At 30.6% G+C, this 25825-nt stretch overlaps 1 protein-coding gene across 2 annotated transcripts in view; it reads left to right on the plus strand.

The window, feature by feature from the left end:
- Nucleotides 1–25825, plus strand: part of noc2l (NOC2-like nucleolar associated transcriptional repressor) — a 53832-nt gene that overhangs the window by 23967 nt on the left and 4040 nt on the right. Inside the window, exons 17-18 of one of the 2 annotated variants that reach the window (XM_077615433.1) lie at nt 634–738; nt 1443–1569. In XM_077615433.1, the coding sequence (XP_077471559.1) occupies nt 634–738; nt 1443–1567 (230 nt within the window). In that variant the 3' untranslated portion in view covers nt 1568–1569. Of the gene's footprint in view, nt 1–633; nt 739–1442; nt 1739–25825 lie in introns of those variants that run through there. The other variant, XM_077615424.1, reaches the window with a different exon arrangement.

Consider the following 25825-nt stretch of genomic DNA (forward strand, 5'->3'; position numbering starts at 1 on the left):
AAGCCATTATGACGGTGAGGAAAGTGCCCTGATATTTTTAGCTATGTTTGTGTCTGCGTTTAAGGTGTAGTGCTAGCATACGGGAGGAAGCCATTCTGCGTACGTACGTACATGCGTGTGTGTGTGTGTGGGTGGGTGGGTGTGTATGTGTGTGTCTACTCCCCAGCTTCTCATCACACCCTAACTTCAAAGCATTCGAAACCCCGTCGTCCCTTTGGCTATTCCGCACACACACACACACACACACACACTTAGCGAACCTCCATCGCTAGCGTTGCTACGAAACCTGCCTGCAATCTCCATTTGCCATATTTAGGCCTTGAGCCGCCGACGTCTGAAATTGCCAGTAGTAAACTGTCACGGGTGTTTGTGCGCGGCAGTCGGCGGCGGCTGTAATAGACTTTAGGTCCCATCTCTGGGATGGCGGGGGATGGAGGAAGCGCGCCTATACGCACACGCTTTTGCGGCTGCCTCTGATGCTTGACCCACATCGAGTTTTCTCCAAAGAACGGCAGCCTCGGAGCTACGGGAACTTGGGGAAAGTCAGCTTGACGGGGTGGGGAGGGGCATTTGATGGCATTTTTTTTTTTTTTTTAAATATCTCCTTGTAATGTTCTCTGTTTCTCTGTCCAGGCAAGAAGACCAATCAGGGTTCAGATGATGAAGATGATGAAGATGATGATGAAGATGATGATGATGATGGTGAAGGGCTGTCGGACATGAGTGACGGAGACTTGGGTGCGTGTAAACAAAAAACAAATCTTGTCATTAACCCTTCATTTTTTGTTTTTTATTTAATTTTCCGACCCGCTTCATCCTCACAAGGGTCACGGGGGGGTGCTGGAGTCTATCCCAGCTGACTTCGGGGGACACCCGAGGAGAGAAACAACCATTCACGCTCACATTCATACTTGGGAGTAATTTAGAGTATCCAATCAGCCCAACATGCATGTTTTTGGAATGTGGGAGGAAACTGGAGTACCCACAGAAAACCCACACAGCAAACTCCACACAGCTGGATTAACAACCCTCCTTCTCCCAGTGTAAACTGTTCATTTTTCTTTTTTCATTTAATTTTCGGAGCCGCTTCATCCTCACTAGGGTCACGGGGGGTGCTGGAGTCTATCCCAGCTGACTTCGGCAAACACCCTGAATTGGTGGTTAGCCAATCGCAGGGCACAATGAGACAAACAACCAATCATACCTAGCTAGGGGCAATTTAGAGTGTCCAATCAGCCTAGCATGCATGTTTTTGGAATGTGGGAGGAAACCGGAATACCCAGAGAAAACCCACACAGGCCTGGGAAGAACATGCAAACTCCATACAGGTGGACCAACCTGGATTTGAACCCAGTGAGACCTACGTGCTAACCACTCAGCCACCGGGCTACCCCTTAAATTAAAAATATATATATATTTTTCAATTTCAATTTTCTTTCTAGATGAGGAAGATGAGGCGCCGTCAAAAGCGCCTCAGCCCTTCTTAGCCTCCTCTCTTAAGAAGATAGCCGAAGGAGACGAAGACTTGGTGGAGGACCTGGAGCTGTCCGACGATGACGACGACTAAAAGTATTATTTTAACACTTCTTTTACTATTGAGTGTTTGCGTCGCTCTGTACAGTGCAAACACATTCGAATTTCCCTTTATAAAGCGTTCATGCTCCTATTTGTCTATATCTACATTTTGGTTTAATATTCAATTCCATGAGTTTACATAAACTATACAGTGGCCCGCGAACCAACCCAAGTCTGACACCCTTACTTTACATCACAGGTGTCAAAGTGGCGGCCCGGGGGCCAAATCTGGCCCGCCGCATCATTTTGTGTGGTCCGAGAAAGTAAATCATGAGTGTCGACTTTCTGTTTTAGGATCAGATTATAATGAAGAGTATAGTTGTATATTAAATTTCCTGATTTCCCCCCTTTTAAATCAATAATTGTAATTTTTTAATCATTTTTTTCTGGGTTTTTAGTTCAAAAATCATTTTGCAAAATCTAAAAATATATTTTAAAAAAAGCTAAAATAAAAATTGTTTTAGATCTATAATAAACTGAATATTCAGGGCTTTTAATCCAGTTCTTTTAATCAATTTATTAATATATATATATATATATATATAATCAAAGACTCGGCAAGTCTGGCTCATCCTTGGGTGCAATTTCCAGATGCTCGAGTGTCGCCTTCATCTGCTTAAAGAATTAGACGCAAAAGTGTAAAAGTCAAGGGAATGTCCAGATGTCACACCACTCGGGATGGAAACGGGCTCCGTGTCCCCGAGATGAATGTGTTTTTGGTCCCAAACGTGTGACTCGACCCCAAAGCAAAAGACTTTGGGAGGCGGCTGCTGCTAATTAGCAACAGTAAAACGAGTCCTTCATCCACATGGGCTGCAAGGCCTCTTGCCAAGAAGGAAGTCGTTAGCCCTAAAGAAATATTTGACAAAAAAGATGCAAATACAGTGGTACCTCGAGATACGAGCTTAATTCGTTCCGGGACTGAGCTCGTATGTCGATTTACTCGTAACTTAAATGAACGTTTCCCATAGAAATGAACTAAAAACCAAATTAATTTGTTCCAACCCTCTGACAAAACACTCAAAATAGGATATTGGATTGGAAAAACATTTTTATTTGTTCGAATTCGCCATCTATTAACAAAGTAACAAATAACTAGTGGTTTAATAGTACTAAAATGTGTTTAATAGTACTAAAATTAGACTTTTAGCATGGCAACGCGCTCGTAACATAACATAAGCAAATTTAAATTAACTTGGATTACGATGCAGACACACTCAAAAATAAATTTAATCTAACCTTACACTCAATTTAATTCTAATTTTGTTTGAAATTTTGATACCTTTCTTGGCTCTATTGGCCCCGCCTCCACCTTGACTTTCAGATGCAACCTATCGAGGGTTGTTTGCTTTTGTCTTCCCTTCAAAATATTCCCAAAATGATGCACACAAATGTCCTCACAATAGGATAACGCACCACCACTTGCCAACGAGAAGTAGCATATACTCCTCTCGTATTAGCGAACAAGCTCTGCCATTCGCACTGACTAACAGGGAAAAAATAACCCTGAAAAAATGCAACTCTCGTTTGTTTCTCTGAGAAATGATCTCTCATTATTGTGGAATTTTAGAAAAAATGGAATAATTCCACAAAAGTACACGGTCGATTGGTCGCCCGGAAGGTTATTGATAATTACCATTTAAATTGTTGCTCAAATTCCCTAAATACAAACTGCGAATGACTATTTAGTCATACTTAACGCCCTATTAACTATTAGGCTAAAGAAAAGCTCCAAATTTCCCAGACTTTGATTGTTTTTTGTTGGAGAACTTGTTAAGACCCTGACTGACGTCGCTTCTTAAAGGGACAGCGCATGTACATACAAACTCTTCTCCACTCACACGTCGGCTCAGTGAAACTGCTCATAGCCATTGTTGGCTTTTATTCATGCGTAGACCGTGTTGTTTTACCTTGTTTTGTCGCCGGTCTTTTGGTCGTCGGTCTTTTGGTCGTCGGTCTTTTGGTCGTCGGTCTTTTGGTCGCCGGTCTTTTGGTCGCCGGTCTTTTGGTCGCCGATCTTTTGGTCGCCGGTCTTTTGGTCGCCCATTGTCGCGGTCAGGGCGACCAAAAGACCGGTGACCAATCGACCGCACACGAGCGTCGTAACACGAGCATGTCGTATCACGAGCATGTCGTATCACGAGCTACCACTGTAATTCCAATAAAGTTTGATTTAAAACCAAAGACATTCATTCGGTTGTGACACAAAATACCGACCCATGCTTTTCTATGTAAATTTCTCGCTTCGACTGTTTATCACCGGGCAGATTCCACTCCGCTACCGCCACACATCTACTGTAAAATCCGATTGGACGTGTCTGCCTCACTCCAAATTAAAAGATGCGTCCTAAATATCATTTGAATCCCTCCATTTACTAAATCCCAGTCGAAAACAAACTCTTAAACCGGACTCTCCATCATTATTTAATCCTGATTTGGCCATTTTTTTTCCACCAAAAAAATCTATGCAAATGGCAGCGTGCACTTTTGCATGTCAATGTTGCACACCTCCGGGCTCCCTCAGGCCAGCACGCGGGTTGGCTCGAGAGGAAGAAGTGGGGGAGGCGGGGCCAGTCGGGCCGGGCAGGAGGCGGGCGCCGAGGCCCGAGGCGGCGGAGGCACGCCAGCCTGGCGGGGCGGCATCTGATGGCGTGCCAAGACGCCGGGCCCAGGTGGTAGAGCGGCAACACAGGCCTCTGTGTTTTTGTGCCAAGTCCTCCCTCGGACGGAGCGCCGACTTTCCCAGAAGCCGCGCACTCGCCGCCGAGCTTTTTCATTTCTTTCCTCCCCCGTAAGCTGCCTTTTTTTCCCCTTCTAATTTGGCTTTTTCATCCATTACAAAGGGCTCGTTGTTATATTGGCGTCCCGGTGGAAGAGCGCTTAGCTGCGTTCCGAGTTCAGTCTGGGCTTCCCTGTGTTGAGATGCCCGTGTGGGTTTTCTCTGGGTGGCCATATGTACAGTGTTCCCTCAAATAGCGCAACCACAAGGTTTTTTTGGGGGGAAGCAGATGCCTTCCCAAACATTTTTATTCAAAGATTACGTGTAGAACGTGTAGGTCATTACCGTCATCGTGGTTTTTTGTTTGGCTGCTCTACATTCGCCGCGATATTCGAGGGATTGCTATATACGTGGTCATTTTTTAATGAAAAAAAACCTTACTATACATTTTTTTAAAGCCTTGCTATTCATGTATTTTTTTCCTTAAAAATGACCATGTATAGTAAGGTTTTTTAAAATGACCATGTATAGTAAAGCTTTTTAAAATGACCATGTATAGTATGTTTTTTTATTAAAAAAATGACCATGTATAGTAAGCCAAAGCTAAACATAAGCCTAAACCTAAGCTTTAACCTAAGCCTAAACCTAACGGTAAAGTAAGGCTTTTTCCATGAAAAAATGACCATGTATAGTAAGGCATTTTTATTAAAAAATGACCATGTATAGTAAGGCTTTTTTTTCTTAAAAAATGACCATGTATAGTAAGGCTTTTTTATTAAAAAATGACCATGTATAGTAAGGCTTTTTTTTCATAAAAAATGACCATGTATAGTAAACCTAAGCCTAAACTTAAACCTAAGCCTAAACTTAAACCTAAGCCTAAACCTAAGGCTTTTTTTCTTAAAAATGACCATGTAAAAATGACCTAAGCCTAAACTTAAACCTAAGCCTAACCTTAAACCTAACGGTAAAGTACGGCTTTTTTCATTAAAAGATGACCATGTATAGTAAGGCTTTTTTCTTAAAAAATGACCATGTATAGTAAGGCTTTTTTTAAAAAAAATGACCATGTATAGTAAGGCTTTTTTCAAAAAAAAATGACCATGTATAGTAAGGCTTTTTTATTAAAAAATGAACATGTATAGTAAGGCTTTTTTCTAAAAAAAAATGACCATGTATAGTAAGGCTTTTTTTTTCTTAAAAAAATGACCAGGTATAGTAAGGCTTTTTTATTTAAACAAAAATGACCATGTATAGTAAGGCTTTTTTTTTCATAAAAAAATGACCATGTATAGTAAACCTAAACTTAAACCAACTCCTAAACTTAAACCTAAGACTAAACCTAACGGTAAAGTAAGGCTTTTTTCATTAAAAAATGACCATGTATAGTAAGGCTTTTTTTCTTAAAAAATGACCATGTATAGTAAGGCTTTTTTTTTATTAAAAAATGACCATGTATAGTAAGGCTTAAAAAAAAAGACCATGTATAGTAAGGCTTAAAAAAAAAGACCATGTATAGTAAGGCTTTTTTATTAAAAAATGACCATGTATAGTAAGGCTTTTTTCTCAAAAAAATGACCATGTATAGTAAGGCTTTTTTTCTTTAAAAAAGACCATGTATAGTAAGGCTTTTTTATTAAAAAAATGACCATGTATAGTAAGGCTTTTTTTTAAAAAATGACCATGTATATTGTTAATGAAGAATATGACATATTTTACTCAATAGTAAGGCTTTCTTGTTAAAAAATGACCATGTATAGTAAGGCTTTTTTATTAAAAAGACCATGTATAGTAAGGCTTTTTTATTAAAAAGACCATGCATAGTAAGGCTTTTTTATTAAAAAAAGACCATGTATAGTAAGGCTTTTTTTGTGTAAAAAACGACATAGTATAGTAAGGCTTTTTTGTGTAAAAAATGACATAGTATAGTAAGGCTTTTTTTCTCTTTAAAAACGACATAGTATAGTAAGGCTTTTTTTCTTAAAAAACGACATAGTATAGTAAGGCTTTTTTGTGTAAAAAAACGACATAGTATAGTAAGGCTTTTTTTCGCTTTAAAAACGACATAGTATAGTAAGGCTTTTTTTGGAAAAAACGACATAGTATAGTAAGGCTTTTTTGTGTAAAAAACGACATAGTATAGTAAGGCTTTTTTGTGTAAAAAACGACATAGTATAGTAAGGATTTTTTTGTAAAAAACGACATAGTATAGTAAGGCTTTTTTTGTAAAAAACGACATAGTATAGTAAGGCTTTTTTGTGTAAAAAAACGACATAGTATAGTAAGGCTTTTTTTCTCTTTAAAAACGACATAGTATAGTAAGGCTTTTTTTCTCTTTAAAAACGACATAGTATAGTAAGGCTTTTTTTCTTAAAAAAACGACAGTATAGTAAGGCTTTTTTGTGTAAAAAACGACATAGTATAGTAAGGCTTTTTTTGTAAAAAATGACATAGTATAGTAAGGCTTTTTTGTGTAAAAAACGACATAGTATAGTAAGGCTTTTTTTCTCTTTAAAAACGACATAGTATAGTAAGGCTTTTTTTCTTAAAAAACGACATAGTATAGTAAGGCTTTTTTTGTAAAAAACGACATAGTATAGTAAGGCTTTTTTTGTAAAAAAACGACATAGTATAGTAAGGCTTTTTTGTGTAAAAAAACGACATAGTATAGTAAGGCTTTTTTTCTCTTTAAAAACGACGTAGTATAGTAAGGCTTTTTTTCTCTTTAAAAACGACATAGTATAGTAAGACTTTTTTTCTCTTTAAAAACGACATAGTATAGTAAGGCTTTTTTGTGTAAAAAACGACATAGTATAGTAAGGCTTTTTTTGTAAAAAACGACATAGTATAGTAAGGCTTTTTTGTGTAAAAAAACGACGTAGTATAGTAAGGCTTTTTTTCTCTTTAAAAACGACGTAGTATAGTAAGGCTTTTTTTCTCTTTAAAAACGACATAGTATAGTAAGGCTTTTTTGTAAAAAACGACATAGCATAGTAAGGCTTTTTTGTGTAAAAAAACGACATAGTATAGTAAGGCTTTTTTTGTAAAAAACGACATAGTATAGTAAGGCTTTTTTTGTAAAAAACGACATAGTATAGTAAGGCTTTTTTTGTAAAAAACGACATAGTATAGTAAGGCTTTTTTGTGTAAAAAAACGACATAGCATAGTAAGGCTTTTTTTCTCTTTAAAAACGACATAGTATAGTAAGGGTTTTTTTCTCTTTAAAAACGACATAGTATAGTAAGGCCTTTTTGGTAAAAAAACGACATAGTATAGTAAGGCTTTTTTTCTTAAAAAACGACATAGTATAGTAAGGCTTTTTTGTGTAAAAAACGACATAGTATAGTAAGGCTTTTTTTGTAAAAAACGACCTAGTATAGTAAGGCTTTTTTGTGTAAAAAACGACATAGTATAGTAAGGCTTTTTTCGCTTTAAAAACGACATAGTATAGTAAGGCTTTTTTTGGAAAAAACGACATAGTATAGTAAGGCTTTTTTGTGTAAAAAACGACATAGTATAGTAAGGCTTTTTTTGTAAAAAACGACATAGTATAGTAAGGCTTTTTTTGTAAAAAACGACATAGTATAGTAAGGCTTTTTTTCTCTTTAAAAACGACATAGTATAGTAAGGCTTTTTTTCTTAAAAAACGACATAGTATAGTAAGGCTTTTTTTGTAAAAAACGACATAGTATAGTAAGGCTTTTTTTGTAAAAAAACGACATAGTATAGTAAGGCTTTTTTGTGTAAAAAAACGACATAGTATAGTAAGGCTTTTTTTCTCTTTAAAAACGACGTAGTATAGTAAGGCTTTTTTTCTCTTTAAAAACGACATAGTATAGTAAGACTTTTTTTCTCTTTAAAAACGACATAGTATAGTAAGGCTTTTTTGTGTAAAAAACGACATAGTATAGTAAGGCTTTTTTTGTAAAAAACGACATAGTATAGTAAGGCTTTTTTGTGTAAAAAAACGACATAGTATAGTAAGGCTTTTTTTCTCTTTAAAAACGACGTAGTATAGTAAGGCTTTTTTTCTCTTTAAAAACGACATAGTATAGTAAGGCTTTTTTGTAAAAAACGACATAGCATAGTAAGGCTTTTTTGTGTAAAAAAACGACATAGTATAGTAAGGCTTTTTTTGTAAAAAACGACATAGTATAGTAAGGCTTTTTTTGTAAAAAACGACATAGTATAGTAAGGCTTTTTTTGTAAAAAACGACATAGTATAGTAAGGCTTTTTTGTGTAAAAAAACGACATAGCATAGTAAGGCTTTTTTTCTCTTTAAAAACGACATAGTATAGTAAGGGTTTTTTTCTCTTTAAAAACGACATAGTATAGTAAGGCCTTTTTGGTAAAAAAACGACATAGTATAGTAAGGCTTTTTTTCTTAAAAAACGACATAGTATAGTAAGGCTTTTTTGTGTAAAAAACGACATAGTATAGTAAGGCTTTTTTTGTAAAAAACGACCTAGTATAGTAAGGCTTTTTTGTGTAAAAAACGACATAGTATAGTAAGGCTTTTTTCGCTTTAAAAACGACATAGTATAGTAAGGCTTTTTTTGGAAAAAACGACATAGTATAGTAAGGCTTTTTTGTGTAAAAAACGACATAGTATAGTAAGGCTTTTTTTGTAAAAAACGACATAGTATAGTAAGGCTTTTTTTGTAAAAAACGACATAGTATAGTAAGGCTTTTTTGTAAAAAACGACATAGTATAGTAAGGCTTTTTTGTGTAAAAAAACGACATAGTATAGTAAGGCTTTTTTTCTCTTTAAAAACGACATAGTATAGTAAGGCTTTTTTTCTCTTTAAAAACGACATAGTATAGTAAGGCTTTTTTTCTTTAAAAAACGACATAGTATAGTAAGGCTTTTTTGTGTAAAAAACGACATAGTATAGTAAGGCTTTTTTTGTAAAAAACGACATAGTATAGTAAGGCTTTTTTGTGTAAAAAACGACATAGTATAGTAAGGCTTTTTTTCTCTTTAAAAACGACATAGTATAGTAAGGCTTTTTTTCTTAAAAAACGACATAGTATAGTAAGGCTTTTTTGTGTAAAAAACGACATAGTATAGTAAGGCTTTTTTTTGTAAAAAAACAACATAGTATAGTAAGGCTTTTTTTTGTAAAAAACGACATAGTATAGTAAGGCTTTTTTTGTAAAAAACGACATAGTATAGTAAGGCTTTTTTGTGTAAAAAAACGACATAGTATAGTAAGGCTTTTTTTCTCTTTAAAAACGACATAGTATAGTAAGGCTTTTTTTCTCTTTAAAAACGACATAGTATAGTAAGGCTTTTTTTCTTAAAAAACGACATAGTATAGTAAGGCTTTTTTGTGTAAAAAAACGACATAGTATAGTAAGGCTTTTTTTCTTAAAAAACGACATAGTATAGTAAGACTTTTTTTCTCTTTAAAAACGACATAGTATAGTAAGGCTTTTTTGTGTAAAAAACGACATAGTATAGTAAGGCTTTTTTTGTAAAAAACGACATAGTATAGTAAGGCTTTTTTGTGTAAAAAACGACATAGTATAGTAAAGCTTTTTTTCTCTTTAAAAACGACAGTATAGTAAGGCTTTTTTTGTAAAAAACGACATAGTATAGTAAGGCTTTTTTGTGTAAAAAAACGACATAGTATAGTAAGGCTTTTTTTGTAAAAAACGACATAGTATAGTAAGGCTTTTTTTGTAAAAAACGACATAGTATAGTAAGGTTTTTTTTGTAAAAAACGACATAGTATAGTAAGGCTTTTTTGTGTAAAAAAACGACATAGTATAGTAAGGCTTTTTTTCTCTTTAAAAACGACATAGTATAGTAAGGCTTTTTTTCTCTTTAAAAACGACATAGTATAGTAAGGCTTTTTTTCTTAAAAAACGACATAGTATAGTAAGGCTTTTTTTCGTAAAAAAACGACATAGTATAGTAAGGCTTTTTTTGTAAAAAACGACATAGTATAGTAAGGCTTTTTTGTGTAAAAAACGACGTAGTATAGTAAGGCTTTTTTTCTCTTTAAAAACGACATAGTATAGTAAGGCTTTTTTTCTTAAAAAACGACATAGTATAGTAAGGCTTTTTTGTGTAAAAAACGACATAGTATAGTAAGGCTTTTTTTGTAAAAAACGACATAGTATAGTAAGGCTTTTTTGTGTAAAAAACGACATAGTATAGTAAGGCTTTTTTTCGCTTTAAAACGACATAGTATAGTAAGGCTTTTTTTGTAAAAAACGACATAGTATAGTAAGGCTTTTTTGTGTAAAAAACGACATAGTATAGTAAGGCTTTTTTTGTAAAAAACGACATAGTATAGTAAGGCTTTTTTTTGTAAAAAACGACATAGTATAGTAAGGCTTTTTTTGTAAAAAACGACATAGTATAGTAAGGCTTTTTTGTGTAAAAAAACGACATAGTATAGTAAGGCTTTTTTTCTCTTTAAAAACGACATAGTATAGTAAGGCTTTTTTTCTTAAAAAACGACATAGTATAGTAAGGCTTTTTTGTGTAAAAAACGACATAGTATAGTAAGGCTTTTTTTGTAAAAAACGACATAGTATAGTAAGGCTTTTTTTGTAAAAAAACGACATAGTATAGTAAGGCTTTTTTGTGTAAAAAACGACATAGTATAGTAAGGCTTTTTTTTGTCTTTAAAAACGACATAGTATAGTAAGGCTTTTTTTCTTAAAAAACGACATAGTATAGTAAGGCTTTTTTGTGTAAAAACGACATAGTATAGTAAGGCTTTTTTTTTGTAAAAAACGACATAGTATAGTAAGGCTTTTTTGTGTAAAAAACGACATAGTATAGTAAGGCTTTTTTTCGCTTTAAAACGACATAGTATAGTAAGGCTTTTTTTGTAAAAAACGACATAGTATAGTAAGGCTTTTTTGTGTAAAAAACGACATAGTATAGTAAGGCTTTTTTTGTAAAAAACGACATAGTATAGTAAGGCTTTTTTTGTAAAAAACGACATAGTATAGTAAGGCTTTTTTGTAAAAAACGACATAGTATAGTAAGGCTTTTTTGTGTAAAAAAACGACATAGTATAGTAAGGCTTTTTTTCTCTTTAAAAACGACATAGTATAGTAAGGCTTTTTTTCTTAAAAAACGACATAGTATAGTAAGGCTTTTTTGTGTAAAAAACGACATAGTATAGTAAGGCTTTTTTTGTAAAAAACGACATAGTATAGTAAGGCTTTTTTGTGTAAAAAACGACATAGTATAGTAAGGCTTTTTTTCTCTTTAAAAACGACATAGTATAGTAAGGCTTTTTTTTCTCTTTAAAAACGACATAGTATAGTAAGGCCTTTTTGATAAAAAACGACATAGTATAGTAAGACCTTTTTTGTAAAAAAACGACATAGTATAGTAAGGCTTTTTTGTGTAAAAAACGACATAGTATAGTAAGGCTTTTTTTCTCTTTAAAAACGACATAGTATAGTAAGACTTTTTTTCTTAAAAAACGACATAGTATAGTAAGGCTTTTTTTCTTAAAAAATGACGCAGTAAGGCTTTTTGTGTAAAAACGACATAGTATAGTAAGGCCTTTTTTGTAAAAAAACGACATAGTATAGTAAGGCTTTTTTGTGTAAAAAACGACAGTATAGTAAGGCTTTTTTTGTAAAAAACGACATAGTATAGTAAGGCTTTTTTGTGTAAAAAAACGACATAGTATAGTAAGGCTTTTTTTGTAAAAAAACGACATAGTATAGTAAGGCTTTTTTTGTAAAAAACGACATAGTATAGTAAGGCTTTTTTGCGTAAAAAACGACATAGTATAGTAAGGCTTTTTTTGTAAAAAACGACATAGTATAGTAAGGCTTTTTTGTGTAAAAAACGACATAGTATAGTAAGCCTTTTTTCTCTCTTTAAAAACGACATAGTATAGTAAGGCCTTTTTGGTAAAAAAACGACATAGTATAGTAAGGCTTTTTTTCTTAAAAAACGACATAGTATAGTAAGGCTTTTTTGTGTAAAAAACGACATAGTATAGTAAGGCTTTTTTCGCTTTAAAAACGACATAGTATAGTAAGGCTTTTTTGTGTAAAAAACGACATAGTATAGTAAGGCTTTTTTTGTAAAAAACGACATAGTATAGTAAGGCTTTTTTTGTAAAAAACGACATAGTATAGTAAGGCTTTTTTTGTAAAAAACGACATAGTATAGTAAGGCTTTTTTGTGTAAAAAAACGACATAGTATAGTAAGGCTTTTTTTCTCTTTAAAAACGACATAGTATAGTAAGGCTTTTTTTCTCTTTAAAAACGACATAGTATAGTAAGGCTTTTTTTCTTAAAAAACGACATAGTATAGTAAGGCTTTTTTGTGTAAAAAACGACATAGTATAGTAAGGCTTTTTTTATAAAAAATGACATAGTATAGTAAGGCTTTTTTTGTAAAAAAACGACATAGTATAGTAAGGCTTTTTTGTGTAAAAAACGACATAGTATAGTAAGGCTTTTTTTCTCTTTAAAAACGACATAGTATAGTAAGGCTTTTTTTTCTCTTTAAAAACGACATAGTATAGTAAGGCCTTTTTGGTAAAAAAACGACATAGTATAGTAAGGCTTTTTTTCTTAAAAAACGACATAGTATAGTAAGGCTTTTTTGTGTAAAAAACGACATAGTATAGTAAGGCTTTTTTTCTCTTTAAAAACGACATAGTATAGTAAGGCTTTTTTTTCTCTTTAAAAACGACATAGTATAGTAAGGCCTTTTTGGTAAAAAAAACGACATAGTATAGTAAGGCTTTTTTTCTTAAAAAACGACATAGTATAGTAAGGCTTTTTTTGTGTAAAAAACGACATAGTATAGTAAGGCTTTTTTTGTAAAAAACGACATAGTATAGTAAGGCTTTTTTTCTCTTTAAAAACGACATAGTATAGTAAGGCTTTTTTGTAAAAAACGACATAGTATAGTAAGGCTTTTTTTGTAAAAAACGACATAGTATAGTAAGGCTTTTTTTGTGTAAAAAACGACATAGTATAGTAAGGCTTTTTTTCTCTTTAAAAACGACATAGTATAGTAAGGCTTTTTTTCTTAAAAAACGACATAGTATAGTAAGGCTTTTTTTGTGTAAAAAACGACATAGTATAGTAAGGCTTTTTTTGTAAAAAACGACATAGTATAGTAAGGCTTTTTTGTGTAAAAAAACGACATAGTATAGTAAGGCTTTTTTTGCAAAAAACGACATAGTATAGTAAGGCTTTTTTGTGTAAAAAACGACATAGTATAGTAAGGCTTTTTTTCTCTTTAAAAACGACATAGTATAGTAAGGCTTTTTTTCTTAAAAAACGACATAGTATAGTAAGGCTTTTTTGTGTAAAAAACGACATAGTATAGTAAGGCTTTTTTTGTAAAAAAACGACATAGTATAGTAAGGCTTTTTTGTGTAAAAAACGACATAGTATAGTAAGGCTTTTTTTCTCTTTAAAAACGACATAGTATAGTAAGGCTTTTTTTTCTCTTTAAAAACGACATAGTATAGTAAGACCTTTTTTGTAAAAAAACGACATAGTATAGTAAGGCTTTTTTGTGTAAAAAACGACATAGTATAGTAAGGCTTTTTTTCTCTTTAAAAACGACATAGTATAGTAAGGCTTTTTTCTTAAAAAACGACATAGTATAGTAAGGCTTTTTTGTGTAAAAAAACGACATAGTATAGTAAGGCTTTTTTTCTTAAAAAACGACATAGTATAGTAAGGTTTTTTTCCGTAAAAAACGATATAGTATAGTAAGGCTTTTTTGTGTAAAAAACGACATAGTATAGTAAGGCTTTTTTTCTCTTTAAAAACGACATAGTATAGTAAGGCTTTTTTCTTAAAAAACGACATAGTATAGTAAGGCTTTTTTGTGAAAAAAACGACATAGTATAGTAAGGCTTTTTTGTGTAAAAAAACTACATAGTATAGTAAGGCTTTTTTTCTTAAAAAACGACATAGTATAGTAAGGCTTTTTTTCTCTTTAAAAACGACATAGTATAGTAAGGCTTTTTTTCTTAAAAAACGACATAGTATAGTAAGGCTTTTTTGTGTAAAAAAACGACATAGTATAGTAAGGCTTTTTTTCTTAAAAAACGACATAGTATAGTAAGGCTTTTTTTGTAAAAAACGACATAGTATAGTAAGGTTTTTTTGTGTAAAAAACGACATAGTATAGTAAGGCTTTTTTTCTCTTTAAAAACGACATAGTATAGTAAGGCTTTTTTTGTAAAAAACGACATAGTATAGTAAGGCTTTTTTGTGTAAAAAACGACATAGTATAGTAAGGCTTTTTTTCTCTTTAAAAACGACATAGTATAGTAAGGCTTTTTTTGTAAAAAACGACATAGTATAGTAAGGCTTTTTTGTGTAAAAAAACGACATAGTATAGTAAGGCTTTTTTTCTCTTTAAAAACGACATAGTATAGTAAGGCTTTTTTTGTAAAAAACGACATAGTATAGTAAGGCTTTTTTTCTTAAAAAACGACATAGTATAGTAAGGCTTTTTTGTGTAAAAAACGACATAGTATAGTAAGGCTTTTTTTGTAAAAAACGACATAGTATAGTAAGGCTTTTTTGAGTAAAAAACGACATAGTATAGTAAGGCTTTTTTTCTCTTTAAAAATGACATAGTATAGTAAGGCTTTTTTTTCTCTTTAAAAACGACATAGTATAGTAAGGCCTTTTTGGTAAAAAAACGACATAGTATAGTAAGGCTTTTTTTCTTAAAAAACGACATAGTATAGTAAGGCTTTTTTGTGTAAAAAACGACATAGTATAGTAAGGCTTTTTTTTCTCTTTAAAAACGACATAGTATAGTAAGGCCTTTTTGGTAAAAAAAAACGACATAGTATAGTAAGGCTTTTTTTCTTAAAAACGACATAGTATAGTAAGGCTTTTTTGTGTAAAAAACGACATAGTATAGTAAGGCTTTTTTTGTAAAAAACGACATAGTATAGTAAGGCTTTTTTGTGTAAAAAACGACATAGTATAGTAAGGCTTTTTTTCTCTTTAAAAACGACATAGTATAGTAAGGCTTTTTTTTCTCTTTAAAAACGACATAGTATAGTAAGGCCTTTTTGGTAAAAAAAACGACATAGTATAGTAAGGCTTTTTTCTTAAAAAGCGACATAGTATAGTAAGGCTTTTTTTGTAAAAAACGACATAGTAAAGTAAGGCTTTTTTTGTGTAAAAAACGACATAGTATAGTAAGGCTTTTTTTCTCTTTAAAAATGACATAGTATAGTAAGGCTTTTTTTGTAAAAAACGACATAGTATAGTAATGCTTTTTTTGTAAAAAACGACATAGTATACTAAGGCTTTTTTTGCAAAAAACGACATAGTATAGTAAGGCTTTTTTTGTAAAAAACGACATAGTATAGTAAGGCTTTTTTGTGTAGAAAACGACATAGTATAGTAAGGCTTTTTTTCTCTTTAAAAACGACATAGTATAGTAAGGCTTTTTTTCTTAAAAAACGACATAGTATAGTAAGGCTTTTTTGTGTAAAAAACGACATAGTATAGTAAGGCTTTTTTTGTAAAAAACGACATAGTATAGTAAGGCTTTTTTTATAAAAAACGACATAGTATAGTAAGGCTTTTTTTGTAAAAAACGACATAGTATAGTAAGGCTTTTTTTGTGTAAAAAAACGACATAGTATAGTAAGGCTTTTTTTCTCTTTAAAAACGACATAGTATAGTAAGGCTTTTTTTGTAAAAAAACGACATAGTATAGTATGGCTTTTTTTGTGTAAAAAACGACATAGTATAGTAAGGCTTTTTTTGTAAAAAACGACATAGTATAGTAAGGCTTTTTTTGTAAAAAACGACATAGTATAGTAAGGCTTTTTTCGCTTTAAAAACGACATAGTATAGTAAGGCTTTTTTTGTAAAAAAAACGACATAGTATAGTAAGGCTTTTTTTGTAAAAAACGACATAGTATAGTAAGGCTTTTTTGCGTAAAAAAACGACATAGTATAGTAAGGCTTTTTTTATAAAAAACGACATAGTATAGTAAGGCTTTTTTGTGTAAAAAACGACATAGTATAGTAAGGCTTTTTTTCTCTTTAAAAACGACATAGTATAGTAAGCCTTTTTTCTCTCTTTAAAAACGACATAGTATAGTAAGGCCTTTTTGGTAAAAAAACGACATAGTATAGTAAGGCTTTTTTTCTTAAAAAACGACATAGTATAGTAAGGCTTTTTTGTGTAAAAAACGACATAGTATAGTAAGGCTTTTTTTGTAAAAAACGACATAGTATAGTAAGGCTTTTTTGTGTAAAAAACGACATAGTATAGTAAGGCTTTTTTTCTCTTTAAAAACGACATAGTATAGTAAGGCTTTTTTTCTTAAAAAACGACATAGTATAGTAAGGCTTTTTTTGTGTAAAAAACGACATAGTATAGTAAGGCTTTTTTTTGTAAAAAACGACATAGTATAGTAAGGCTTTTTTTCGCTTTAAAACGACATAGTATAGTAAGGCTTTTTTTGTAAAAAACGACATAGTATAGTAAGGCTTTTTTGTGTAAAAAATGACATAGTATAGTAAGGCTTTTTTTGTAAAAAACGACATAGTATAGTAAGGCTTTTTTTGTAAAAAACGACATAGTATAGTAAGGCTTTTTTTGTAAAAAACGACATAGTATAGTAAGGCTTTTTTGTGTAAAAAAACGACATAGTATAGTAAGGCTTTTTTTCTCTTTAAAAACGACATAGTATAGTAAGGCTTTTTTTCTTAAAAAACGACATAGTATAGTAAGGCTTTTTTGTGTAAAAAACGACATAGTATAGTAAGGCTTTTTTTGTAAAAAACGACATAGTATAGTAAGGCTTTTTTGTGTAAAAAACGACATAGTATAGTAAGGCTTTTTTTCTCTTTAAAAACGACATAGTATAGTAAGGCTTTTTTTTCTCTTTAAAAACGACATAGTATAGTAAGACCTTTTTTGTAAAAAAACGACATAGTATAGTAAGGCTTTTTTGTGTAAAAAACGACATAGTATAGTAAGGCTTTTTTTCTCTTTAAAAACGACATAGTATAGTAAGACTTTTTTTCTTAAAAAACGACATAGTATAGTAAGGCTTTTTTTCTTAAAAAATGACGCAGTAAGGCTTTTTGTGTAAAAACGACATAGTATAGTAAGGCTTTTTTTCTCTTTAAAAACGACATAGTATAGTAAGGCCTTTTTTGTAAAAAAACGACATAGTATAGTAAGGCTTTTTTGTGTAAAAAACGACAGTATAGTAAGGCTTTTTTTGTAAAAAACGACATAGTATAGTAAGGCTTTTTTGTGTAAAAAAACGACATAGTATAGTAAGGCTTTTTTTCTCTTTAAAAACGACATAGTATAGTAAGGCTTTTTTTCTTAAAAAACGACATAGTATAGTAAGGCTTTTTTGTGTAAAAAACGACATAGTATAGTAAGGCTTTTTTTGTAAAAAACGACATAGTATAGTAAGGCTTTTTTTGTAAAAAATGACATAGTATAGTAAGGCTTTTTTGTGTAAAAAAACGACAAAGTATAGTAAGGCTTTTTTGTGTAAAAAAACGACATAGTATAGTAAGGCTTTTTTTCTTAAAAAACGACATAGTATAGTAAGGTTTTTTTTCCGTAAAAAACGATATAGTATAGTAAGGCTTTTTTGTGTAAAAAACGACATAGTATAGTAAGGCTTTTTTTTCTTTAAAAACGACATAGTATAGTAAGGCTTTTTTTCTTAAAAAACGACATAGTATAGTAAGGCTTTTTTGCGTAAAAAAACGACATAGTATAGTAAGGCTTTTTTTCTTAAAAAACGACATAGTATAGTAAGGCTTTTTTGTGTAAAAAACGACATAGTATAGTAAGGCTTTATTTCTCTTTAAAAACGACATAGTATAGTAAGGCTTTTTTTGTAAAAAACGACATAGTATAGTAAGGCTTTTTTGTGTAAAAAACGACATAGTATAGTAAGGCTTTTTTTCTCTTTAAAAACGACATAATATAGTAAGGCTTTTTTTTCTCTTTAAAAACGACATAGTATAGTAAGGCCTTTTTGGTAAAAAAACCACATAGTATAGTAAGGCTTTTTTTCTTAAAAAACGACATAGTATAGTAAGGCTTTTTTGTGTAAAAAACGACATAGTATAGTAAGGCTTTTTTTTCTCTTTAAAAACGACATAGTATAGTAAGGCCTTTTTGGTAAAAAAAACACATAGTATAGTAAGGCTTTTTTTCTTAAAAAACGACATAGTATAGTAAGGCTTTTTTGTGTAAAAAACGACATAGTATAGTAAGGCTTTTTTTCTCTTTAAAAACGACATAGTATAGTAAGGCTTTTTTTTCTCTTTAAAAACGACATAGTATAGTAAGGCTTTTTTTCTTAAAAAACGACATAGTATAGTAAGGCTTTTTTTGTGTAAAAAACGACATAGTATAGTAAGGCTTTTTTTGTAAAAAACGACATAGTATAGTAAGGCTTTTTTTCTCTTTAAAAACGACATAGTATAGTAAGGCTTTTTTTCTTAAAAAACGACATAGTATAGTAAGGCTTTTTTTGTAAAAAACGACATAGTATAGTAAGGCTTTTTTGTGTAAAAAACGACATAGTATAGTAAGGCTTTTTTCGCTTTAAAAACGACATAGTATAGTAAGGCTTTTTTTGTAAAAAAACGACATAGTATAGTAAGGCTTTTTTTGTAAAAAACGACATAGTATAGTAAGGCTTTTTTGCGTAAAAAAACGACATAGTATAGTAAGGCTTTTTTTATAAAAAACGACATAGTATAGTAAGGCTTTTTTGTGTAAAAAACGACATAGTATAGTAAGGCTTTTTTTCTCTTTAAAAACGACATAGTATAGTAAGCCTTTTTTCTCTCTTTAAAAACGACATAGTATAGTAAGGCCTTTTTGGTAAAAAAACGACATAGTATAGTAAGGCTTTTTTTCTTAAAAAACGACATAGTATAGTAAGGCTTTTTTGTGTAAAAAACGACATAGTATAGTAAGGCTTTTTTTGTAAAAAACGACATAGTATAGTAAGGCTTTTTTGTGTAAAAAACGACATAGTATAGTAAGGCTTTTTTTCTCTTTAAAAACGACATAGTATAGTAAGGCTTTTTTTCTTAAAAAACGACATAGTATAGTAAGGCTTTTTTTGTGTAAAAAACGACATAGTATAGTAATGCTTTTTTTTGTAAAAAACGACATAGTATAGTAAGGCTTTTTTTCGCTTTAAAACGACATAGTATAGTAAGGCTTTTTTTGTAAAAAACGACATAGTATAGTAAGGCTTTTTTGTGTAAAAAACGACATAGTATAGTAAGGCTTTTTTTGTAAAAAACGACATAGTATAGTAAGGCTTTTTTTGTAAAAAACGACATAGTATAGTAAGGCTTTTTTTGTAAAAAACGACATAGTATAGTAAGGCTTTTTTGTGTAAAAAAACGACATAGTATAGTAAGGCTTTTTTTCTCTTTAAAAACGACATAGTATAGTAAGGCTTTTTTTCTTAAAAAACGACATAGTATAGTAAGGCTTTTTTGTGTAAAAAACGACATAGTATAGTAAGGCTTTTTTTGTAAAAAACGACATAGTATAGTAAGGCTTTTTTGTGTAAAAAACGACATAGTATAGTAAGGCTTTTTTTCTCTTTAAAAACGACATAGTATAGTAAGGCTTTTTTTTCTCTTTAAAAACGACATAGTATAGTAAGACCTTTTTTGTAAAAAAACGACATAGTATAGTAAGGCTTTTTTGTGTAAAAAACGACATAGTATAGTAAGGCTTTTTTTCTCTTTAAAAACGACATAGTATAGTAAGACTTTTTTTCTTAAAAAACGACATAGTATAGTAAGGCTTTTTTTCTTAAAAAATGACGCAGTAAGGCTTTTTGTGTAAAAACGACATAGTATAGTAAGGCTTTTTTTCTCTTTAAAAACGACATAGTATAGTAAGGCCTTTTTTGTAAAAAAACGACATAGTATAGTAAGGCTTTTTTGTGTAAAAAACGACAGTATAGTAAGGCTTTTTTTGTAAAAAACGACATAGTATAGTAAGGCTTTTTTGTGTAAAAAAACGACATAGTATAGTAAGGCTTTTTTTCTCTTTAAAAACGACATAGTATAGTAAGGCTTTTTTTCTTAAAAAACGACATAGTATAGTAAGGCTTTTTTGTGTAAAAAACGACATAGTATAGTAAGGCTTTTTTTGTAAAAAACGACATAGTATAGTAAGGCTTTTTTTGTAAAAAATGACATAGTATAGTAAGGCTTTTTTGTGTAAAAAAACGACAAAGTATAGTAAGGCTTTTTTGTGTAAAAAAACGACATAGTATAGTAAGGCTTTTTTTCTTAAAAAACGACATAGTATAGTAAGGTTTTTTTTCCGTAAAAAACGATATAGTATAGTAAGGCTTTTTTGTGTAAAAAACGACATAGTATAGTAAGGCTTTTTTTTCTCTTTAAAAACGACATAGTATAGTAAGGCTTTTTTTCTTAAAAAACGACATAGTATAGTAAGGCTTTTTTGTGTAAAAAAACGACATAGTATAGTAAGGCTTTTTTTCTTAAAAAACGACATAGTATAGTAAGGCTTTTTTGTGTAAAAAACGACATAGTATAGTAAGGCTTTATTTCTCTTTAAAAACGACATAGTATAGTAAGGCTTTTTTTGTAAAAAACGACATAGTATAGTAAGGCTTTTTTGTGTAAAAAACGACATAGTATAGTAAGGCTTTTTTTCTCTTTAAAAACGACATAATATAGTAAGGCTTTTTTTTCTCTTTAAAAACGACATAGTATAGTAAGGCCTTTTTGGTAAAAAAACCACATAGTATAGTAAGGCTTTTTTTCTTAAAAAACGACATAGTATAGTAAGGCTTTTTTGTGTAAAAAACGACATAGTATAGTAAGGCTTTTTTTTCTCTTTAAAAACGACATAGTATAGTAAGGCCTTTTTGGTAAAAAAAACACATAGTATAGTAAGGCTTTTTTTCTTAAAAAACGACATAGTATAGTAAGGCTTTTTTGTGTAAAAAACGACATAGTATAGTAAGGCTTTTTTTCTCTTTAAAAACGACATAGTATAGTAAGGCTTTTTTTTCTCTTTAAAAACGACATAGTATAGTAAGGCTTTTTTTCTTAAAAAACGACATAGTATAGTAAGGCTTTTTTTGTGTAAAAAACGACATAGTATAGTAAGGCTTTTTTTGTAAAAAACGACATAGTATAGTAAGGCTTTTTTTCTCTTTAAAAACGACATAGTATAGTAAGGCTTTTTTTCTTAAAAAACGACATAGTATAGTAAGGCTTTTTTGTGTAAAAAACGACATAGTATAGTAAGGCTTTTTTTGTAAAAAACGACATAGTATAGTAAGGCTTTTTTGTGTAAAAAACGACATAGTATAGTAAGGCTTTTTTCGCTTTAAAAACGACATAGTATAGTAAGGCTTTTTTTGTAAAAAAACGACATAGTATAGTAAGGCTTTTTTTGTAAAAAACGACATAGTATAGTAAGGCTTTTTTGCGTAAAAAAACGACATAGTATAGTAAGGCTTTTTTTATAAAAAACGACATAGTATAGTAAGGCTTTTTTGTGTAAAAAACGACATAGTATAGTAAGGCTTTTTTTCTCTTTAAAAACGACATAGTATAGTAAGGCTTTTTTTATAAAAAACGACATAGTATAGTAAGGCTTTTTTGTGTAAAAAACGACATAGTATAGTAAGGCTTTTTTCGCTTTAAAAACGACATAGTATAGTAAGGCTTTTTTTGTAAAAAAAACGACATAGTATAGTAAGGCTTTTTTTGTAAAAAACGACATAGTATAGTAAGGCTTTTTTGCGTAAAAAAACGACATAGTATAGTAAGGCTTTTTTTATAAAAAACGACATAGTATAGTAAGGCTTTTTTGTGTAAAAAACGACATAGTATAGTAAGGCTTTTTTTCTCTTTAAAAACGACATAGTATAGTAAGCCTTTTTTCTCTCTTTAAAAACGACATAGTATAGTAAGGCCTTTTTGGTAAAAAAACGACATAGTATAGTAAGGCTTTTTTTCTTAAAAAACGACATAGTATAGTAAGGCTTTTTTGTGTAAAAAACGACATAGTATAGTAAGGCTTTTTTTGTAAAAAACGACATAGTATAGTAAGGCTTTTTTGTGTAAAAAACGACATAGTATAGTAAGGCTTTTTTTCTCTTTAAAAACGACATAGTATAGTAAGGCTTTTTTTCTTAAAAAACGACATAGTATAGTAAGGCTTTTTTGTGTAAAAAACGACATAGTATAGTAAGGCTTTTTTTTGTAAAAAACGACATAGTATAGTAAGGCTTTTTTTCGCTTTAAAACGACATAGTATAGTAAGGCTTTTTTTGTAAAAAAACGACATAGTATAGTAAGGCTTTTTTGTGTAAAAAACGACATAGTATAGTAAGGCTTTTTTTGTAAAAAACGACATAGTATAGTAAGGCTTTTTTTGTAAAAAACGACATAGTATAGTAAGGCTTTTTTTGTAAAAAACGACATAGTATAGTAAGGCTTTTTTGTGTAAAAAAACGACATAGTATAGTAAGGCTTTTTTTCTCTTTAAAAACGACATAGTATAGTAAGGCTTTTTTTCTTAAAAAACGACATAGTATAGTAAGGCTTTTTTGTGTAAAAAACGACATAGTATAGTAAGGCTTTTTTTGTAAAAAACGACATAGTATAGTAAGGCTTTTTTGTGTAAAAAACGACATAGTATAGTAAGGCTTTTTTTCTCTTTAAAAACGACATAGTATAGTAAGGCTTTTTTTTCTCTTTAAAAACGACATAGTATAGTAAGACCTTTTTTGTAAAAAAACGACATAGTATAGTAAGGCTTTTTTGTGTAAAAAACGACATAGTATAGTAAGGCTTTTTTTCTCTTTAAAAACGACATAGTATAGTAAGACTTTTTTTCTTAAAAAACGACATAGTATAGTAAGGCTTTTTTTCTTAAAAAATGACGCAGTAAGGCTTTTTGTGTAAAAACGACATAGTATAGTAAGGCTTTTTTCTCTTTAAAAAAGACATAGTATAGTAAGGCTTTTTTGTGTAAAAAACGACATAGTATAGTAAGGCTTTTTTTGTAAAAAACGACATAGTATAGTAAGGCTTTTTTGTGTAAAAAAACGACATAGTATAGTAAGGCTTTTTTTCTCTTTAAAAACGACATAGTATAGTAAGGCTTTTTTTCTTAAAAAACGACATAGTATAGTAAGGCTTTTTTTGTAAAAAACGACATAGTATAGTAAGGCTTTTTTTGTAAAAAATGACATAGTATAGTAAGGCTTTTTTGTGTAAAAAAACGACAAAGTATAGTAAGGCTTTTTTGTGTAAAAAAACGACATAGTATAGTAAGGCTTTTTTTCTTAAAAAACGACATAGTATAGTAAGGTTTTTTTTCCGTAAAAAACGATATAGTATAGTAAGGCTTTTTTTTTCTTTAAAAACGACATAGTATAGTAAGGCTTTTTTTCTTAAAAAACGACATAGTATAGTAAGGCTTTTTTGTGTAAAAAAACGACATAGTATAGTAAGGCTTTTTTTCTTAAAAAACGACATAGTATAGTAAGGCTTTTTTGTGTAAAAAACGACATAGTATAGTAAGGCTTTATTTCTCTTTAAAAACGACATAGTATAGTAAGGCTTTTTTTGTAAAAAACGACATAGTATAGTAAGGCTTTTTTGTGTAAAAAACGACATAGTATAGTAAGGCTTTTTTTCTCTTTAAAAACGACATAGTATAGTAAGGCTTTTTTTTCTCTTTAAAAACGACATAGTATAGTAAGGCCTTTTTGGTAAAAAAACCACATAGTATAGTAAGGCTTTTTTTCTTAAAAAACGACATAGTATAGTAAGGCTTTTTTGTGTAAAAAACGACATAGTATAGTAAGGCTTTTTTTTTCTCTTTAAAAACGACATAGTATAGTAAGGCCTTTTTGGTAAAAAAAACACATAGTATAGTAAGGCTTTTTTTCTTAAAAAACGACATAGTATAGTAAGGCTTTTTTGTGTAAAAAACGACATAGTATAGTAAGGCTTTTTTTCTCTTTAAAAACGACATAGTATAGTAAGGCTTTTTTTTCTCTTTAAAAACGACATAGTATAGTAAGGCTTTTTTTCTTAAAAAACGACATAGTATAGTAAGGCTTTTTTTGTGTAAAAAACGACATAGTATAGTAAGGCTTTTTTTGTAAAAAACGACATAGTAAGGCTTTTTTTCTCTTTAAAAACGACATAGTAAGGCTTTTTTGTAAAAAACGACATAGTATAGTAAGGCTTTTTTTGTAAAAAACGACATAGTATAGTAAGGCTTTTTTGTGTAAAAAAACGACATAGTATAGTAAGGCTTTTTTTCTCTTTAAAAACGACAGTTTAGTAAGGCTTTTTTCTTAAAAAACGGGATAGTATAGTAAGGTTTTTTTCTTAAAAAATGACATAGCATAGTAAGGCTTTTTTTCTTAAAAAACGACATAGTATAGTAAGGCTTTTTTCTTAAGAAATGACAGCATAGTAAGGCTTTTTTCATACATACATGCATCCATACATTTTTTTGAAACCTAAAATAAGTTTATTTATGTTTAAATTGTAGTGTTTCATAGCAACTGAGCCTTTTTATTAACCCCAAACCTAACCTGAAACCTGAATTGAACCCAAATCCATTTTTTTTTAAACTAATCCTCACTAAAAGATGAAAAAACAAGAGGCAAGTTTTCATTTCTTTTTGATTTATTTCACCCGTGCGGTGAATAGAAAAATAGGATGAAGACAAAACCTTTAAAGGGACCGTTTCAAACAATTGCTTGCGTCGATTAAACCACAAAAAAATGCATTAAGAGCTCTGTGCCTTCTTTTTCCCTGCAACCCAAAAAAAAGTCAAAGTATCTTTGGAATCCATCTCAGGGTTTACTTATAATACATAGAATTTGTCTTTATTTACTAGTAAGTCCTATAAATACTTTGTCCTCGTTTATATGCTAAAGTAGCATTCGAGATTGGAGCGCCTTTTTAATATTAGGTTTAAAAAAAATAGTCCAAAAAAGGAGAGAAAAATATACGAACAAAAGTACCACAAAAGTAGAGCGAGTCACATTAGGTTTTTTTTTTTGTATTTTTTTGTATTTTTTTTTAATAGCAAAGAAAACCTTTTCGTGCATCTACATTTAGCAAAAAAATTAACGTACCACGTATGTAACCTTCGGTGTATTTTCATCTCAAGCATGACTTTGTACAATTTTGCATGATTCATCAATCCTCTTATTATTATTATTATGTTTATCATTTTCAAAGCTCCCACAGTAGTCAACACAAGTGTACAAAAATGTGAGTTATTGTTTCCAGAAACACACATTTCGTTTTTGTACGAAGGACGAATAGGGCCACACTGAAAAGAAAAAAAACGTATTTTTTTTCTAAACTTACCATATTCTCTCGCATATAAGTCGCCCCTTAAAATCATTGAATCTTATAATTTCTCGCGTATAAGCCGCCCCCTTAAAATCATTAAATTTTACAATTTCTCACGTATAAGCCGCCCCCTAAAATTGCCTTAA

The sequence above is a fragment of the Stigmatopora argus genome, chromosome 1 (assembly GCF_051989625.1).
Source record: "Stigmatopora argus isolate UIUO_Sarg chromosome 1, RoL_Sarg_1.0, whole genome shotgun sequence".
NCBI classification, from domain to species: domain Eukaryota; kingdom Metazoa; phylum Chordata; class Actinopteri; order Syngnathiformes; family Syngnathidae; genus Stigmatopora; species Stigmatopora argus.